Source organism: Cydia fagiglandana, chromosome 8 (assembly GCF_963556715.1).
Source record: "Cydia fagiglandana chromosome 8, ilCydFagi1.1, whole genome shotgun sequence".
NCBI classification, from domain to species: domain Eukaryota; kingdom Metazoa; phylum Arthropoda; class Insecta; order Lepidoptera; family Tortricidae; genus Cydia; species Cydia fagiglandana.
This window is the reverse complement of record NC_085939.1, coordinates 17,431,380-17,445,331: the sequence shown is the minus strand read 5'-3', so window position 1 is coordinate 17,445,331 and position 13,952 is coordinate 17,431,380. Positions and strand designations below refer to the sequence as shown.

Sequence of the window (13,952 nt, the reverse complement as noted above, 5' to 3'; positions counted from 1 at the left end):
CAGCAAATGACAACGTATTTCATTCATTTTATAGAATGAGTAAAAGGACATTTCCACTATTTGCACAAACTTTGCAGCCGTTCCAGCCATTTTTTCTCACAAATACTCAACGTGCTGTCCGTGCGATGCAGCCCGGCGTATAACACGCAGTACGCCCGGCGGCATGAAGCTTGCATGCAGCGTCGCTGACGCGACGTTGCTGCTCCGTGGACAGAGTTGTGCGGTTTTGTATGTAGGCTGCAAGCAAGCGTACACCAAGCGTACAATGACGAATACGCGTCTATGCAGCTACGCTTCCGTGGACAGTAGGCCTAAGTGTTAGATAAAAGAGGTTCTAGAATCTGTTTAATTTTATCACATTAGGTAATAGTGTGTTTTTATGTAGCAGTTTTTTTCCGATTTTCTCCAGAAAAAATATTATTAAACCTATAATATACTTTTGGTAGCTAATGTCTTAGCACCTTATATAAATATATAGGTATAAGTCACGTTGTCATAGTTTATTTTCCGGAAATATACTTAGTGCCAGTAATCCCCATTATAGTGAAAGTCCCACGTACTACTTTACCCTGTATAAGCGCCTTATCCTTTAACAAAATTTATTTTACTGATATATTTAAACACAGCGATATTATACATATATAGGCACATATACATACATATATAATTCTTAAAGAACAAAATACAGGTTCACTGTAAAAATTACCATTAGATTGTATGTAATCGGTAGGTACATAAATTTAAACGACTGTCACCTGCTATAGAAAAGCCAAACGTAACTTAAAAAACTTAAAAGTTACGCGAATTCGCCACCAAAAAGCCGCTCCTATACAATCGAAATTGTTACGTTACGTTAATCGAAGTTTTATACGTAAAACTTCCGTAAAACACTCGCTCTAAAGTCTTTACTAGTACCAGATGTATGTTAGTCTGCCGTTTTTCTAAGATCAAGTACGCCATAGTAAATGTATGGCGAAATTGATCTTAGAAATCGGACAGGCTATAGATAGGTACCTACTTAAATTTCCATGCCAAGTTTCAATAGGTACCCCTAGTGTAAATTTCATTGGATAGCGTGACGTGACGTTACGCGTATGCGTTACGTAAGTATCATTTTGTAAGGGATTTTGAGTTTCCAAAACGTCCCGCTTGGCGCGCTATTCAAAATCCCTTATAAATCGTACGTCAGTCATGCTATCGCGAATGAAATTTATATCATTCATTCATTTTAGGACATTTTAGGACGGCAGCTAGATTTGTGTGACTTTTAAGCCATTTTCGTGCATACTTTCTCCAAAATCGTCTCATAATGTCGGAACCGACAAACACAGACGAAATGATACTTATTTGCCCCATTTTTTTTTATTTAAATCCAGCAACAAGGCCCATACTACAAATACCTTACAAACTAAAATACATATCATCATCATTCTAGCCTTCAGTCGCCCACTGCTGAGCATAGGCCTCCCTTCATGTACATATGCCACTTATCCCGGTCCTGGGCCAGTCTCATCCAAAACTTCCAAAAGTAGGTACCCTACGATTTTCCGAATGTCATCCACACAACGAGCCCACGGGACATACATAACGGTCCCTATACTACAACAAGGAAGGGCTTTACAAACAGAATAGTCCTTTTATCCCCTGTATTAGCCCAGAGCTGTGACAGTACACTCTCAAGCACGTTCTACACAATTCACATACCAATGCCTTCTTAATTAATTTCTAATATAACTTGAGCTGTCAATGCGTAACTGTTACGAGAGATCGAAGACCACAGTAATCTGGTTTTTAAAACGATGCACTACCAATAACGCTTTTACTAGAGATGTACCGACTAGTCGCCGACTAGTCGGGAAAGCCGACTATCCGGCCACATTTGTAGTCGGCGATTAGTCGGCGACTAGTCGGCAAAAATGGCCGATTAGTCGGCACTTTATTAGTGAAAGAAAAACAGAAAAAAAATCTATATTTACCATATGTTTTATGTTTATTTTACTAAAATACCTATTCAGGGTGCATACCTACGAAAACTTCATATAATTGACCGTTTGATCGTTATCGTATGTTGGTGGACTGATCTGATGACCTCTACAGGTCGATCTCAACTGATTCTCGTGTAACTTCATGTGCCAGTTCGATAGTAATTTTTTTTAATTCAGTTTTTGTTTTTTTAATGGTGGAATCATGAGGAACTATTAATGTTATTGCAAAATTTAGAGACTTAAGTCAGGGCACGTTGCTCGTAAAGACGTTGACCACATGGGATAGGTTCTTAACTGGCGACTACGTACGGGGACTAGAGCCTTGGAAACTCCTACAAACTGTACTGACGGTATGCTCAGGAACGTAAAGTAAAAGAACTAAAGACAGAAATTGAACGAAGATTCTTGTGATAGGTCTTTGAACCTTTTAGTGAAGTAGAACACCTTTAATCCAAGCTAAATTATGATGAATAGCGCAACCAAAGGAGCAAAACTATTGTTTTTCACCTGAACTTATACGAAACTAATGATCTGGCCGACTAGCCGACTAGTCGGCCGACTAATCGGCCATTCGAGCGCCGATTAGTCGGCTAGTCGGCTAGTCGGCCAAATCAATAGTCGGTACATCACTAGCTTTTACCCTTAGGGGTCATCCATGTATTACGTCACACAAATTTTTAGGTTTTTTTACCCCTCCCCCTCATTGTCACATTTGGTAAACTCCCCCCTGATGTGACGTCCCATTTTCTTAACTCGAAATATTAATAATTTTATAACCCAAAACAGATTAGGAAGAAAATTAAACGAATAAAAATGATTATCGTTCCAAAAACTTGTTATTTAACTGTATAATTTAAATGAGTTAAAGTGACGTCTCAAAGTTTGTGATATCCCCCTCCCCCCTGTCAACATGTCATATTTTCTTGAATGTAAGTAAGACAATAAATCAGTATTGGTTTATGTTGGCCAGGTGGACCCAAACCTGGAAGCGACGGAGCAAGTGTGCAAAGCTCTGGGAGGGGTGCAGCATACCATCTTCGGTGGGATGTGGGAGTTCACCACCAAGGCCGACCATGCCGACACTGCCTACACCAACCTACCGCTAGCTGTCCATAATGATAGCACCTACTTCACAGAGTCTACTGGGTAAGTTCTCTAAAGGCTAGGCCACACAGACTGCGTGTGCGCAGACCTCCACGTGCGAGGCCGAGCCACTCCGGCTTGCGTGTGCGTGACGTGCGCGTGAGCGTGCGCTAAAATGTTGGAGCCGCACACGCACACGTCACGCAAGCGGTGTGCCATCTCTCATAAGGATCTGTATATTACAACTCCGCACGCGCACGTGCGCGTCACGCACACGCAGCCGTTGTGCACAGTCCTTAAATGTTGGAGCCGTGTACGCACACGTCACGCAATCGGTGTGTCGTCTCTCATAAGCAAAACCCGGTTTGACGGAAGCAAAAATGCACTTTTCCTAGTGCTTAATTAAATATCGACTATCGTCATATATACCAGATACTACAGTAGATTTAGAAGTCCTTTACACAGTCAATATTTACCAGCATTATACCGGTATATAGTATTAGGTAACTAAATTCCTACACATCTTTATAAGTAGGTTCTGAATTCTGAAATGGCGCTCATCATTATTATTTCAGGGCTCTCAGATTTTATATATGTATAAGCCTGTCTTGCAAAAGCTTTGCGCATTGATCTTTCTAAATACTACTTTCTTTTCACAAATAGACTTATTTATTTTGCACAACCTTTTATATCCGGGTAGATTCTCGAATTACTTAAATATTACATTGGATTGGAATTGTATTGAACCGACACATTTAAGTGTGCACATCGATAGCTTAAGTAGTTCTCGATATATTTAGCGATGTGACCACGATGTGACAGACGGATAGACGGGACGGACAGAGTGGCACCATAATGGTAACATTCCATTTCTGACCGCAGCTGCACTAGTGCACTACTATATAGACGCCAAACGATCGTTCCGATAGGATAGGGTAATAATCCGTCTAAACCGAGCTGTCAACAAGGATGCGGCCAAAGTCGATATTGCTTATCGATGAATTACGCTTCCTCGATGAAACAGTATTTATACGTCGCGGCGTCGGTATTAACTATTGTCAATTTCCATAGTAAAATGAACAGTAGTGCAGCTGTCGTTGGAAATGGACTGTCACCTTAAGGGTTCCTTTGTACCTTTTAGTTACGAAACCTTAAAAACTGATTGAATAGGGAGTATTACTGCAATGTTCTGCCGCCAGAGTGCAGCACTAGTGCACATGCTAAATCATAGAGTAACTTAATACATACTAGGCCTTAAACAGTTTTTTGACAAGTTTTCTCTATGACATTGATGTATCAAGGTTTGTTTACAGGTGGCCTACCGCGAAAAGCGAAAATCGAAATTCCGTTATCAGCCTCTCTATCGATCTAATAAGCAAGAGTGATAGAGAGGCAGAAACCGAACTTTCGATTGTCGTGTTTCACAGTAAGCCATGTGATCAAGCTAGTGACGCCCTCTACGCAGAGTTTGGCGTAATATTCCCTCATCATCATCATCATCATCTCAGCCATAAGACGTCCACTGCTGAAAGGCCTCCCCCTTGGACCTCCATTCGTACCGGTTGGAAGCGACCCGCATCCAGCGTCTTCCGGCCGCCTTAACAAGGTCGTCCGTCCATATTGTGGGTGGACGTCGTTCGCTGCGCTTGCTAGTCCGTGGTCTTCACTCAAGCACTTTTCGACCCCATCGGCCATCTTCTCTGCGCGCATTGTGGCCTGCCCATTGCCACTTCAGGTTGCTAATCCGGTGGGCTATGTCGGTGACTTTAGTTCGTTTACGGATCTCCTCATTTCTGATTCGATCACGCAGAGAAACCCTATTGGAATACAATCCAAAACTAGATTCACACAATCAGAATGCATGCCCAGTATTTTATTTATCAATACCTAGATGCTGTAAGTGGGCCACTAATCTTTTGCGTCAGGCCACTCACGCGTATTTATCGCGATTTTCTCGCTATGCTCGCCACAAATACGAATTTTCTGGCTTTCTTTTACCTTTGTAAAAGACTGGCAAATCGAATTAGAACTTTCGTAAGTCAGGCTAAAGTCTTAACTAACATCTAACGAGGTTATTTTACAGTTTAACTCACGTATTTAGACGAAATTGCAATTTCTAATAATGCATAAAACCAGGCTCCAGGCTTTCTTGTTTTTTCTTTTTTTGCACCTTTAGTATGCATATTTAAAAGTACGTTTGGTTCCTAATTAAATAAATAGTTAAAAAACTCTAAATTCATACATTTATGTAAGTAGGCCTTAGAGACCTTAAGGTCTCTTTCACAAGGAAAATGATAGTGACAGCGCCAGCATCAAACCCGCAACAGTAATGCAGTTGCAATCCTAATGTCACCTTTAAAGTGACATTACATTTCCAACTGCAGCTGCAATACTGTTCATTTTCTATGGAAATTGACAATGACAGTCGCGTTTCCATAGTAAAATGAACAGTATTGCAGCTGCAGTTAGAAACGGAATGTCACTCTTATTCATACGACGATAACTCGCAACCACGAACTTTTTGACGTTTCCCTCGAGATTCGTGTGAGCCACTCAGGGCTATAACCGCAAAAATCAAAGTTAGCAAATTGCGGGCATTTTTCTCTGTCACTCTAATTACGCCTTCATTGGAGTAAAAGAGAAAGATCCCCGCAATTTGCGAATTTCGGTTTTCGTGGTAGCCCCTCTGATACGAAACCTCTTGTACGCGAGAGGTTTCGTATCTGAGTATAAGTGCCCACTTAATCTTCGCGTCGAGCCTGACGTTGTTTATAACAATTTTTCCACTACGCTCGCCACTGATTCAATTGTGTGAAGCTTTTGACCTACATAAAAAAGCTCGGTTGTAGGTTTATCGTAAATATTTATTGATAGTTACTAGTTTAGAAATATTTATGAGTACCTACCCACTTGGGGTTCAATCATTGGTAAAAAAGGTAATTTCGATATCACTACCCCTTATAAAAACAAAGTCCCTCGCCGCCTCTGTGTTTGTTTTTTTTCGCGGTAAACTCAAAAACTACTGAACGGATTTTCGTGCGGTTTTCACCTATCAATAGAGTGATTCTTGAGGAAGGTTTAAGTGTATAATTTGCTAACCCGTGCGAAGCCGAAGCTGGTCGCATAATACATATACGTATGTAAAGGTAATTTAGATATGGCATATACAGTCAACGGTAGAAATATGGGTGTAGACAACTTACTCAAAAATATGTCCCATAGTTCTTAATTCACTGACATAAGAGTTATGGAACATATTTTTGAAATGATTTGTGCACCCATATTTTTACCGTTGACTGTACCTGTGTGTTTTTGTTTTTGCATATTGTTATTAGAGTCCGACCCAAGTCAAGATTTAATTTAAGATAGTGATACCGATATAAATAAAAAGAAGTTCTTGGATCAAGGAATGTGATTTAAGATATTTTAGAAATTTTGAAAGAAATCTCTGACTGAAATGTCTTCGTCCAAGAAATAAATTGTTCTGCATTATATATCTTGAGCCGAGAACTATTACTTTCTTATATCAAATTTATGAAAAATAAAAAAAGGTCAGTTTTGACTCAATATGCAAGTAAAAATAAAACTCGTTTCCCAATTAAGACCTACTAATCTTAAATTTTAAACATTGAAAATTCTTGAAACCATAGTTTGCATCAAAATGTCAGTTGAGTTGAGACATTGGTATCTCTTGTTTCAAAAATTTGGTTTTATCTGTAAGCATTGTCACTGCCAAGAGTGCCAAGACTGCCAAGTCGGTGCTAACTTAGCGTAGTCGATGGCTAATGTGTCCATATCGAGTTATTAAAAATATATTATGTTTTTTTTTCCATTTTTAGGGTTCCGTAGCCAAAGGGTAAAACGGGACCCTATTACTAAGACTCCACTGTACGTCCGTCTTGCCGTCTGTCACCAGGCCGGTCTCATGAACCTTAATAGCCAGACAGTTGAAATTTTCACAGATGATGTACTATTGCTGTTGCCGCTAAATAAAACAACAAACGCTAAAAACAGAATAAAATACATATAAGTGAGAATCCCATATACTATAAACGTGATTTTCTTTTACGTAATGGTGCGGAAATCTTCGTGCGCGAGTCTAACTTGCACTTGCACGATTTTTATAGCTTTTTGTTGACCCAAACCTCCTTTTTTCAGCCTCCAAATCCTCCACTGCATAGAACATTCCGGCGGGGTGGGCGGCGAAACAGTACTAGTGGACGGTTTCTACGGAGCCACCCGACTGCAAGCGGAGTTTCCCGAAGACTTCGACTTTTTGACAGAGTTCGAATTGGAAGCTGAGTATATAGAGGAAGGGCACCATCATAAGTGTGCAGCGCCGGTTATAAGGATCGATAAGAGGACTAAGGATATTAAACAAATCAGGTTGGTACTTTAAGCACGATCCTGAGGATCATGAGGGAGCGACCACAAAGTGAGAGAGAGGTACTTTGAACAATGATAAGTATGAATGGAACTTAAGTGACAGTCGGCGGGGCACATTGCCAGCAGAACCGATGGCCATTGGGGCGGAAAGGTTCTCGAGTGGCGACCACGTACCGGAAGGCGCAGCGTGGGTAAGACTCCCCTACAAGGTGGACTGACGACCTGGTAAAGGTCGCAGGAGTCCGCTGGATGCGGGTGGCGCAAGACCGGTCATTGTGGCACTCTTTGCGGGAGGCTTATGTCCAGCAGTGGACATCCTCTAGCTAATATGATGACGATATGATGAAGAATGAATGTATCAGTCATTTCTGCAGCAAATGTCAAAAATCCGGGCAGCGACGTCGATTTGGACATGCAGTCGCCTGCAATTCTGCAGCAGTATTGCAGTGCGACTGCCTAGTGCATTGCTGCCGCAAATATCATTTTGGCGGCGTAGGAATTTAATATCGGATCGGACAATCTGAAAACGCTCTTAGGCGATTCGTCTGCTCGATTGCCTCTTTTATCATAAAAAAGTGTTCGCTTGTTATTAACGCGTTGCTCTAATCTAACGACTTCACGCCTAAAAATATCGATACGAACAAAGTCCCAAAAATACGTATCATCATCGTATCAGCCTATTATCGCCAACTACTGAGCATAGGGCCTCTCTTCGAGTACGCCACTTATCCCGGTCCCGAGCTCCCGAGCCAATCTCATCCAGAAATGGCCCACAATCTTCCGACTGTCGTCCACCCAGCAAGCCAACAGACGCCAGGCACACCTTTCGTCTGAAAGCCACCATTCCGTTAACTTTTTGGCCCACCTACCATCACTCTGCCTGGCAACATGTCCCGCCCAGCTCCATTCAATCTTATATTGCCCATATATAAAGGTGTGTATATATATATTTTGTCGTCCGTATCTATATTTTCTGACGTGACCGTACAACAGTTGGGTAAAAACAAGACAACAACAACAATTTACATTTACAATTCATACAGCGTGTGGTTTACATATTTATTTGTAAATTAACAGTGTAACCCTACTCAAGTCAAGGCCTCTGAAGTACATTTATTTACATTTCTGATTTTCTTGTCCGCCGAATACCGCAAACGGAACGACCCGAACCCGGCGTTATTCCGAGGGCTTTCAGAGTCTGTGGGCGTTATCTAAAATAAATATTGAAAACCTGATTCTTTCAAATCTGGATATTGATATTGCTCATTTTTCTCAGAATCGACAGCATTCTTCATCCTTCCATTAAAAACAGATTCCCAAAAAGTCCACTCCATTTACGGTGTCACGTTTTAGTGAGATTTTTATTTTTCATTTGTATGGGCGTGACGTAGTGGAAAGTACAAATTATCATATAAATTTTTGTGACATCTTTTTAGGATCAGGATTAAATATGCTAGTGATGCTGAGTAGAAAGAACTCAAAAACACCAGGATCTGTGAGAATCAGGTTTTCAATTATTTATCATAGAAAAAGCCCGTGTATGATAAAGATCCTAACCAATTTTTTTGTAATCTTTTTACATTTTTTCGAACGATTTTTACTACTCTATATAGCACAACCAAGCCAAGAGTCCCACAATTCAATTCAATTTCAAGGGCTCACAATTGTGGACCACCAAACACATAAGAAAGGTTTAAGTGAATTGGTATACGAGTACAAGTCGTAACATAAAAACTGATTGAAGATAATAAATAATAAAAAAAAATCGTTGGCAAACTGTCTCAAACGAGCAAGTATTAAGTTAGTCCGATTGAGCACAGGTGTCATCGAATAAGCTGGAATTTACGCTTAGACAAAAAAAACGAAGATAGTATATGATTGATTGCTTTGTTTTCAGAGTTCCAATCCGGAGGTCGCGGGTTCAAACCCCGGCTCGTACCAATGAGTTTTTCGGAACTTATACTGTACGAAATATCATTTGATATTTAATTTACCAGTTGCTTTTCGGTGAAGGAAACCGGACTAATCTCAATTAGGCCTAGTTCCCCTCTGGATCGGAAGGTCGTATGGCAGTCGCATTCGTAAAAACTAGTGCCTACGTCAATTCTTGGGATTAACGGACTCCAGGCTCAAAAGATGATGATGATGTTTCGGACCTCAAGGTTAACTTAAACTCTCCCAGCCACCAGAATCGCACTGTCCCTGAATACAAATCCACATTACTAATTCAAGTATCAAATTTGTATTTCCAGATTCAATGTATACGACCGGGCGCCAATGGCGTTTGAGGACGGAGAAGAATGCAGGGCCTACTATCGCGCCCTGAGGAGACTGGCTAAGTATTACCAAGACGCTGGGAATCAGTGGCAGTTTAAACTTAAACCAGGTACGTCGCCGTCAGATATATAGGAGCGGCCAAGGTGCTCACAAATATCTGAATACGCCCCTATTGTCAAGGTGTTAGAGTGCGTGTTCAGATATTTTTGAGCGCCTTGACCGCTCAGATATAGCAGGAACTACTATCGCGCCCTGAGGAGACTGGCCAATTATTACCAAGACCCTGGGGATCAGTGTCAGTTCAAACTTAAACCAGGTACGTGTCAGATATATCGGAGCGACCAAGGTGCTCACAAATATCTGAACACGCCTCTATTATCAAGGTATTAGAGGTCGTCTTAAGATATTATTGAGCACCTTGAACGCTCCGATATATCTAATCCCACCAAAAACATAAATGTAAAAAAGGAGAGCCAAGTTCAATACAAAAATTATGCTTGGCTGTGGGGCTCGCCGCAAAAAGAATGGAGATCTAAATGAGTGCCACTGCCAAGTTCTATGCAAAATCCAAATATGTATTTATAGGAACAAAATAACATTATAAACAAGTATTAAACTCTATTTCTTTGCTTTATTGGATACCTATAACAATTGCTGTTATTTAAAAAATGTGAGATCTTAAAATAGGTTAGATTTGACTTGGCCAGTTTTCATTATATCAATCATTTTATATATATTGTAATTCTGATAAAACCTGGCCAAGCCAAATCTAACCTACTTTAAGATCTCACATTTTTTTAAATAACAGCAATTGTTATAGGTATCCAATAAAGCAAAGAAATAGAGTTTAATACTTGTTTATAATGTTATTTTGTTCCTATAAATACATATTTGGATTTTGCATAGAACTTGGCAGTGGCACTCATTTAGATCTCCATTCTTTTTGCGGCGAGCCCCACAGCCAAGCATAATTTTTGTATTGAACTTGGCTCTCCTTTTTTACATTTATGTTTTTGGTGGGATATCAATACTTTTTGTAAAGAAAACTAGGCAGGTATTGAGATTTAATGTTTTTTCTTGTGTTTCCGCTGTATGGTTTTTACTTCTGTTCTTTGTATAATTAAGTATGTGGTGCCGCGCGCCGCCGACGACACACCGTTGGCCGGTTGTTTAGAGCGTATTACAAGTTTTTTGTATGGGGACACCACTTATTTTTTGACTAAACTTTATTTTAATATAGCAAATATAATAATACATATATTGGGGTAGTTTCAAATATCTGCTTGTAACGGTTCCAACGCTACAATAAAAAATTTTTTTTGTATGGGAACCCCCCCCCTATTTTTTAACTTTTTTTTATATTTAGATTTTTTCCTACACTTACACACAATAACCGAGCTGGATGCCAAATTTCATCCTTCTAGGTCATCTGGAAGTAGGTTAGGTTTAGGTACTTATATGACAGTCCCAATAAAAAATGGTTTTTTTGTATGGGGACCCCCCCTATTTTTAAACTTTATTTTATTTTTAGATTTTTTCCTACGGTTACACACAATAACCGAGCTGGATTCCAAATTTCATCCTTCTAGGTCATCTGGAAGTAGGTTAGGTTTAGGTACTTATATGTCAGTCCCAATAAAAAGTGTTTTTTTTGTATGGGGACCCCCCCTATTTTTTAACTTTATTTTATGTTTAGATTTTTTCCTACGGTTACACACAATAACCAAGCTGGATTCCAAATTTCATCCTTCTAGGTCATCTGGAAGTAGGTTAGGTTTAGGTACTATAAGTCATAAGTCAGTCTTAAAATTTACGACTTTTTGACCTTCATACCTTTATAACCGTTTGAGCTAGCTTCATGAAATTTGGGCTTCTAGATATCCTTATGGATATAATTAAACACACGTAGTTTTATGTGTTTACGTCAAAGATGTTTTGAGTTATAGAAGGGTCATATTCATATTCATATTCATATATTTATTGCATCCATGGTAAGTACACAGGTGTTACATAGGTAATAGTTGTTTCACATGGGCCCTGGTAGGGCACGGCAATATTCTTAAATCTAAGGATTGAGTTTGTATGTATGTAGGTACCATTAACAATGTCTAATTTCATTTTAAATTAATAAATAGTTGTAAACATTATGTAATTTTTAGGAACGTCAATAGGAAATTATCAAATTATATGTCAATAAAAATAATAAGATTAAATATTCATGCTTAAAAAAAAAATGTTAGGTACAGTTTATGTCAAAATATCAATAGGTATATAATGTTAATTTAAAACTAATTTATATAATTCAAAATTGAGTCATGTCTAATAAATATACTAAACTACATAATAATTACATTTCATCTTCCAAAAAGTCATTCAGATTGTAATAGCATTTATTGATTAAGAAGTCCTTCAACTGCCTATTGAATAGCGTGTCTGATGTTTGCATTTTAACCTCTAGCGGCCCACCATACAAGGAAAATTGGCAATCAAATTTGAATCAACGGTATTAGAAAATAAAGTTGAATTTGTTTTGTTTTAAAATCGAACGAAACAAAATAAAAGAAACTCTATTCCATTTCATTAAGGTTTAAATTTCATTGGAGGTAATTTGTACTAGTATTAGGACATTGAACCCCAAGAGGTTAAGGTCGTCGCTGATTTTATTGTAAATTTTGATTGCCATCATGTTTGGGCTTGATTCAAAAGTGGGTGGGGCTTGGTCAAAAGTGGCACCAAGTGGTTCGTGTAATATTACACTCGGCGCTGGCTAGCCAGTTCCTTTGCTTGAACTTGGCTTGACACGCTGCCGCGTGTCTAGATGGCGACTTTGTAGTACATTACAATACAGGTTGGTTCAAATATACTTATGTTTACAAAGAATAATTAGGTATTAGGATTTCTTACTAACAGGACTTTAAATAGTTGTTAAATAAAATTATTAGTTAATGTACCTAATCGTATAACTGCTTACAAGGAGAGTAATTTATTGCTAAATTTGATAAATTCTGTCTCCCGTCTAAGCAGTATAACGAAATTAAACCCTCAGAGAGCCAAATATAACACAATTAACATCCTAACATAATAAGTTACGGCTTAAAATTCATAGCCAGACTAATATTAATCAAAACTGAATTATTTCGTAACTGGTCCATTATTAATTATAAATAATCAAGCGAAAGGGTTACAAAGCTTATAGCGTTAACTTTAGGCCGATTCTGTTTTAAGCTTTAACAACTTGTTACGGTTTTGATCTTGTTTTGATACGTCCTTGAACTTTGCTCCCCTCTGACAACTATGCTCCAACATAGTATTTATTTCATATTTCTATGTTATTATCTATATACTCAGATAAATAAATAACCAAGAAACCAAGCTTTGCTCGGAAAACAATTATAAGAACTCAAAAATGCGCGTTTTCTCAGAGATGAGACCTAGCTAGATCGATTTATCGCCCCCGAAAAAAAAGCAAATTTCATCGAAATCGTTAGAGCCGTTTCCGAGATACCGAGAGAGTATATATATAAGTATATTCATATATATTTGACGTTATCTATGAAAAGGGACCTTATTGTCGATGGCGCTTACGCCATTATTAACGATGCTCCGATATAAATGCAATGCCACGCGAGGCTGTGCGGCGTAAGCGCCATCGACAATAAGGTCCCTTTTCATAGATGATGCCCCATATAAATAAATAAATAGTAAATATATAATCAAGAATTGCTCGTTTAGATAAAGATATTAGTGTTAGTGAAAAAATAATGGAAGCCAGCTTTTGGCGACTGGTTTGTTAGACTTAGGTATATAACATTATTATAGATTTTTGTAACATTATTGTTTTCCAGGCGTGGTTATGGTGATGGACAATTTCCGCGTGCTACACGGCAGAACTGGGTTCTCGGGCAAGCGCGTTCTCTGTGGCAGCTACGTGGCGCGCTCCGATTGGCTGGATCGGGCGAGGGCTCTGCGTCTCATCCAATGATTGATTAGACCACAGACAAGACATCCTCCAGACTGAGCATAATAATAGCTCTACCCCCTCTGCCACAATATACGGTAGTTTTACTCCATTTTCGAGTCAAAAGTGTCTTTGTGTGACGTCCGTGTCTTTGAACGGATTAATCACGGCACGGGACCTCGCTCACCTCGTCTACCGCACCCCAGTATTTTTGGCAGCATCGGTTTCATGAAATAATTGCTCTAAGCTCCGTCTAGAGGATT

At 39.2% G+C, this 13,952-nt stretch overlaps 1 protein-coding gene across 1 annotated transcript in view; it reads left to right on the top strand.

Annotated features, from left to right (window-relative positions):
• Window positions 1-13,713, top strand: part of LOC134666953 (trimethyllysine dioxygenase, mitochondrial) — a 35,818-nt gene extending 22,105 nt beyond the window's left edge. Inside the window, exons 6-9 of the mRNA XM_063524262.1 lie at window positions 2,956-3,131; window positions 7,227-7,454; window positions 9,707-9,840; window positions 13,577-13,713. Coding sequence (XP_063380332.1) covers window positions 2,956-3,131; window positions 7,227-7,454; window positions 9,707-9,840; window positions 13,577-13,713 — 675 coding nt within the window. The remainder of the gene's footprint in view (window positions 1-2,955; window positions 3,132-7,226; window positions 7,455-9,706; window positions 9,841-13,576) is intronic.
• Window positions 13,714-13,952: the final 239 nt, after the last annotated feature.